The 6,734-nt window shown below is 41.5% G+C and overlaps 1 protein-coding gene across 1 annotated transcript; it reads right to left on the bottom strand.

Annotated features, from left to right (window-relative positions):
• Nucleotides 1-1,191: 1,191 nt before the first annotated feature.
• ormdl3 (ORMDL sphingolipid biosynthesis regulator 3) lies at nt 1,192-3,676 on the bottom strand. The gene is made up of 4 exons (XM_054768123.1): nt 3,399-3,676; nt 2,918-3,112; nt 2,705-2,856; nt 1,192-1,923 (listed from the first exon to the last, which is right to left on the bottom strand). The coding sequence occupies exons 2-4, from the start codon at nt 3,089-3,091 to the stop codon at nt 1,788-1,790; spliced, it is 462 nt and encodes a 153-aa protein (XP_054624098.1). The 5' UTR covers nt 3,092-3,112; nt 3,399-3,676; the 3' UTR covers nt 1,192-1,787.
• Between the last annotated feature and the right edge of the window lie 3,058 nt (nt 3,677-6,734).

The raw sequence follows: 6,734 nt of genomic DNA on the forward strand, positions 1-6,734 counted from the left end.
CTCATAAGAGCTGGAATCATCCAATAGGAACGGAGACGACAAATCAACTCACCACAAGCTCCGCCCACATGTAAAAGACTGCAAGCTGCAAGGGTCTTTGATCGACACCAACAACCTGCAAGAAATCAAAGACATGATCACAGCATACAAGAACATTGTTGCTTGGTTGTCATGGCGACATCTTTATGACATCTTTGTCCATTAGGGTCAGACATTAGCATCCTCCTACAACAGGTGCTGCATATTATTGTTATTAATAATACTCCTGCACTTTAAATGCGCCGACTGGCTCCGCCCCCTCGGGAGGAATGCGACGCCGACAGCAGATATGCGATTGGTCGGCTTTTCTTCGTACATCATTTCCGGGTTTCTCCCCTCGAGGAAGCGCCAAAAAGTCTGGCATAATAAATGAAGCGGAGCAAATTGAGGAGCGTCTGATCAAAAAAGTTAGCCAATAAGAACACCCATATAATACTGTAGCGTCACTCAGAGTCTGACGCTCTTTTTTACATTTTATTGCCAACCGTAACGCTAACAGTGGTGCGCAGTTCCAGCACACACTTCTCTTCCTCTCCACATTCATAAACACTAGAATTACGGTGTTCCAACACCAACAGGTCGTTACAATACGTTTCTAGTTTCATGGGGATGTCGTCAATCGCCATTGTTTACAATTACACCGGAAGCTAACTAGTCAAAGAGCAGTAGTCGCAGATGCTCACGCTCAGGAATACGCCCCCCTAGCGTTTTATGTGAGAATTGCACGTTAGAAGCGCTATAAATGAATCACAACGCCGTCTCTGACGTCGCTGTAGCATAATTCAGCCTTTACAACCTCACAATGAAAGGCTCAAATGTGGCAGAGTAAAAAAAAAAAAAGTTAAAAAAAAAACAATCTATTGTTTACCTCGAGCTGATGGTTCTCTGCTGCCCTCTGCTAACATTTTTTACAGTCATGAAGCACAGGTCTGTTTATTTTACCAGCTCAATGCAGAACACAACGGCAGAAGCTAGCATCGGTCACATTCACTGGGATTAGAGTGCGACTGGAGAACCTGGGGATGGACAAGGAGAGACTAGAAGGACGTGTTACAGTTTGGAGGAGAGCTGAGGCATCATGGGAAACATTACAAATGTGCTGCAAATGTCAAGAGACTTTAAATGGAAGCTTCATGCACGCACACACATGAGTCAGTTTGAAAAATATTGTATTTTTGTACACAAGAAGATCACATGACATGTGTTGGCTAGCTAACAAGTTCCTTCTTTGAGAAGAGTCCAGTCTTCCGTGAAAGAAAACCCTTGATGGCCACAGACAGCAGCTACGTTTGGTCCGTGGGCCCAAACCAAGGAGAAGAATAATTAGAATAAATATCAACTATCGACATGAAATGCTACAAAGGCGGCCACGCTGTGGAGCACACTGATGCATGCTGGGAGCTCCTCTACTTCAACTACTCTGCTAACGTCCTCCACGCGCTGGATCACACAGCCCCAAAAAGCAGGACAAGAGGCGTCCAAAAATGGGAGCGGTTGGACAAGAATAACCCTGACTGTCCCGGTGTGTTGCCTTCCTCGGTCATCACCATCTTGTGGGAGTCCTCGCAGAGTCACGCCGGAGAAAAGTATGCTAACATGCTAACTAACGTCTAAACCCTTTGAAACGCCTCCAACCTTAAGGGGAAAAGTCACAAACATTCACAGCCTGCCTCCTCTGAGGGTCCTGGCGGCGGCGGCGGCGCTGCAGTCCTGACAACACTAGCTCCTCCTCCTGGCGGTCCGCCTGCTCAGTATTTATTGATGCCAAAGAGGCGCACGCCATGCAGCTGGGGAAGTTTGGGAATGAGCACAGTCAGCAGCGACACCGTGTTGACCACAAAATGGACCCGGTCGTATTTTGTGTAAAAGCTGGTGAGGATGTACCTGCAAAACACACACATTAAGACATTAGGAGTATGTTCCATCTACACTGCCTCGACGGTCTGCTGAGGAAATAGAAACCAAACAGAAAGGAAGGAAAGCTAAATGAAAGGGTGCCCTGATCCACATTGTTTCACTTTCACCTCTGTCTGCTTCAATATGCAACCTCGCCAAAAGAATATGAGCAGACGTAGCCGGAAGAGTACCGGCAAAAGTAGCCAAAAGAGTATCAGCAGACGTAACTGGAAGGATTATTGGCAAATGTAGCCAAAAGAGTATCGCCAAAAGTAGCCAAAATACAAAGAGTATCAGCGAATGTTGCCAGAAAAATATCGGCAAACATAAATAAAAGATTATCAGTGAACGTAGCTAGAAGAATATCAGCAAAGGGAGCCAAAAGAGTATCACCAAACATAGCCTGAAGAACATCAGCCGACGTAGCTGGAAGAATATCAGCAAAGATGGCAAAAAGAGTACCAGTAAACGTACCCACATACAAGCATTCCGCCTGACGCATTAATGGCCACACAAAACAGTCTGACATCACATACTCCTAACGCTACACAAAATTTGAGTGTGGCTACAATATCACACTAGCCTGTAGAGAGTTTATTACAGCCTCTTATCAAATCAGTAACAATGATCATGTGATATGTTTGCTGATACCCTTCTAGCTACATTTGCTGATGTTCTTTTGGCCTGGTTGCATATTAAAGCTGACAGAGGTGAGAGTGAACGTGATGTGTGGATGGGTGTTCCCAGACAAACCAGCAGCGTGACTTACAGGACGATGGGCGTGATGGTGAGGAACTTGCGCGACGCGGTGAACTGCACGCCGTAGTCCATCTGCTCCCAGTGCGTGAGGAGGCGGGCCTTGCCCTGGTCGGGGGTCTCGAAGGGCGTGCCTTTGACCGTGTGCAGGAGCAGGTACATGCACTGCGGCAAACACACGTTCAGTCCACCACGCAGCACAAACACCAAGACCGTGTTGGCCTACCAGGTTGTGGATGAGGTTGGTGAGGGTCCACACCACCGGCACACTGGCGAAGGGGATGCTGAGCAGGATGACGTGCAGCAGGCCAATGCCCAGGATGTATGACAGCCACATGCCGCGGCTGTTCATCACGCGGGTGTTGGGGTTCACCTCGCTGTGCGCCGTACCCACGTTCATGGCGGCGGCACGCAGCTGGGACTTGGAACAACAAACATTTAGATTACTATCTTCAAAACCACACACACGCATTCATCATGACACTGCCAGCCAATCAGAAAGCCACATACTCAAGACCCTTTATCGATATTTGATCAGTGCCCTTTGACCCGGTTGCACAACCCTGCCAGGGAGCTGTGGTCAGAAGTAAACAATGACGCCGCGGTGGCGTACGTACCTTGTTAGCAGCTAGCTAAAACGGCTACAAGAGCCGCCATACGAGCAGGCTAACCACGAAGATGTTTTTTTTAATGTTTCCACCACCGACCTGCAAAGACTCAATCCGCTATCCTGCTCGTGGTCTTGGCGAGGCTGTCGCTTATGTAAGGGGCCAACTCTCCGTCAGCCGCCAGCGAGCATCTTCACGGCTCCCGTCAACGAACACTTCCAGTCGGCTTGCTAACAACACACGCGAGAGACAACCGTCGGCTTTGACTTTGTTTTTCTCTTGTTCTTCTTGGCCTTCTCTTCCAGCAGCAGCTGCTGGCAACAAGGCACAACAGGCAGCCTTTGGCCCACTGACGTCATCTCTACTCGCCCCCGTGGACGCTCAGGGCCACCCGGACCACGCCCACTAGCTATGTACTCCTCTTTGATTGGTCGGATTGGGTCACGCGGCCAACACTGGTCAATCACGAGAGATTCTGTTGAAAAAAAGGTGGGTAGGTGAACGCCTCCTGACGTCAAAAGCAAGGGCGGACTGACAACAAAACGGTTTCAAAATGTTGTACGGAATGAATACCATCGTATAAATAAAAGCCTCACTTAGAAGTAAAAATCTGAAATACATGGAATAATAATTATAACAGTGTAAAGAAAACACGACACACATCCAGCTGCCTTTACCATTATTCTTATTTTGATTCAATATTAATGTATTTTTTTAAAACCACAACAAACAAAATACGGTAGTAGTTATTTAGTATTTATAAAATATTTCGTATATTTACCATATTTTGTTGTTTCAATAAATTAACAAAACATTTTTGTTTGTGTATTCTCTTAAAAACACGAAATGAAAATAAAATGTCAATAAACGTGGTTGATTTCTTTTTAGGCCATAATTTTTTTTTGAAAGGATCTGTTTTCCAAAAATGATTTTGTGTAGTTGTGAAAAACAACATGAAAAATGCAAATAAAATGTAAATGAATATAATTTAGCTATTTTTACCAAATCTTTCAAAAATAATAATTTTGGTTTCTGCTCCAAAAAATATACCAAAATTATTTTTGTTTCAGAAAATTAACAAATAATTATTTGTTTGTGAATTTGTTAAAACATGAAAATGAAAATAAAATGTGAATAAATATAGTTGAGCCGTTTTACCAAATTATATTAAAAAAAAAAAACAATTTTGGTTTGCTTTTGAGAAAATGTATATTTTATATTATATTTTTATTTTAGAAAATTAATTTAAAAATATTTTTGTTTGTTTATTTGTTTAAAAACAACATAACAAATTTTAATAAAATGTGAATAAATACAGCTGAACTGTTTTTTTATCCAATCACACAAAAAATAATCATTTTGGGTTGTGCTCCAGAAAATGAACAAAAACTATTTCGCTTTGAGAAAATGAGCAAAACAATAATAACAAGATCATTCGAAAGAAAATATGGTAGTGCTTATTTAGTATTTACAATAATTAGTCATGTTTTCACCTCACCAAATGGCTTTGTTCAAAGATCCTCTATATGACAGGAGCACTCCCAAGTTTTGACAGATAAGAAAAAGTAGAATATGCAATGTGAGTGAAGTACTGGATTGCCACACTACATTGTCATTTCAACACATCTCTTGTACCGTAATCTGTCCCCACGTAGAAAAATGTCTTTTATGGCAAAGACAGAGAAAGTACAGCTCCAGTGTCAGCGCAAAGCGTACGAGTGAAAACTCGATCCGTGCACACAAAAGACGGCTGCTACGTGTGATGTGGACCTCCCTGGGGGCCACAAAGATGACTGACAAGACGGTTGTGTGCTTCCAGAGTGAAAGATCAACAGTGTCATGTTCTAGTTCTTACTAATTCAGGCCTGGAGTCGCCCCAGGCCAAAGAGGTGGACTGTGTTCTGCGAGCACGCCGTGTCACGCGACACCCCGACCTCTGCCGCCGGGCGCCACTGCCTGTGATGGGGCGCCGTCAAACAGGCCGGGCCGGCTGACTCTTAGAAGCTCGTGGCCTCGGGCGCCACGGCGGCGTCTCAGCTACGTTCACCTGAGCTGCGCTCACACCGCGTGGCAGCGCTGTGAGATCACCTGGAGACATTGAACTCATCGCTGGGCCACCAACAAGCAAACATTAGCGCCATGAGCCTCCCCCGGCAGTAGCATTAGGAGAATATACTGCATTTCGGCGCGTTTTCAATATTCTCAGCGCTATACTGGGTGTCACGTGTGCCATTTGCGTCGTTTCAGGGTGCTGGGCCACCAGCAGGTGTCGCCATCAACACACGTTCGTCTGCCACACAACTGAGAACGCAATAAATGGGACGTTTCAGAGAATAAACTGAATCATCTCTTTTTTCCAATCTCTCCTAATGTGTATAGAAATATAGTTTATTTTACTCGAAGATGTTTTTAATGTGTATTTGTGAAAAACAACATGGAAAATTAAAATAAAATGTGAATAAATACAGTACAGCCGTTTTTCGTCAATCATAAAAAATATATATAATTTTGGTTTGTGGTCCAGCAAAAGTACAAAAATTATTTTTGTTTAAGAAAATTCACAACATTCAAAAAGCCTGAAAATAAAATGTGAATAAATATAGTTGAGCTGTTTTTACCCAATCAAAAAACAATGTTTGGTTGGTGTTTCAAAAAAAGTAACCCCTTAAACAAAAAAAAAAGTTTGTATATTTGTTAAAAACAACATCAAAATCATAAAAAATATATAATTTTGGTTTGCGTTCCAACAAAAATGGACGCACATTATTTATGTTTTGGAAAATTAACAAAAAATATTTTTGTTTGTGTATTTGTTAAAAACTTGAAAATGAAAACAAAATGTGAATAAATATAGTTGAGCTGTTTTTACCCAATCATTACAAAAAAATCAGAATTTGGGTTTGTGTTCCAGAAAATGTAAAAAATTATTTTTGTTTCAGAAAATTAACCAAAAATATTTTTTTGTGTATTTGTTAAATACGACGGAGTATTGAAAAAAAGGGCAATTTTGAGGATAAAGTTGTAAATTTACACAAAAAAAAGTCGAAAATGTACGACTTTAGTCTCGTAGATGTGCAACTTTTTTTCTCCTAAATTCACGACTTTTTTTTGGTACATTTACGACTTTATGAAAATAAAATGTAATAAAAAAGTGGAAAATTGATGAGGATAAAGTCCTGAATTTATGACTTTATTCTCATAAATTTACCACTTTTTTCCCGTAAATTAGCGACTTTATTCTTGTTAAATTATTACTTTATTCTCATGAATTTACGACTTTATTCTCAAAATTATTAATTCATTAATTAATTTTTTTTCAAAGTAGATTTTATTTTTGTTAAAAACAAAATAAATAATGCAAATAAAACGTAATAAAGTTGTACATTTCGGAGAATAAAGTTGTAAACTTACAATAAAAAAAGTCGTACATTTACG

The sequence above is a fragment of the Dunckerocampus dactyliophorus genome, chromosome 2, assembly GCF_027744805.1.
Source record: "Dunckerocampus dactyliophorus isolate RoL2022-P2 chromosome 2, RoL_Ddac_1.1, whole genome shotgun sequence".
NCBI lineage: Eukaryota > Metazoa > Chordata > Actinopteri > Syngnathiformes > Syngnathidae > Dunckerocampus > Dunckerocampus dactyliophorus.

Excerpts from the sequence above, each read along its gene's own strand:
- ormdl3 (XM_054768123.1), bottom strand. The coding sequence starts at position 3,091 with ATGAACGTGGGTACGGCGCACAGCGAGGTGAACCCCAACACCCGCGTG. Across the intron at positions 2,857-2,917 it reads CCAACCTCATCCACAACCTG|TGCATGTACCTGCTCCTGCA; the intron begins GTAGGCCAACAC and ends TGTTTGCCGCAG. Across the intron at positions 1,924-2,704 it reads ACCATCACGCCCATCGTCCT|GTACATCCTCACCAGCTTTT; the intron begins GTAAGTCACGCT and ends TGTGTTTTGCAG.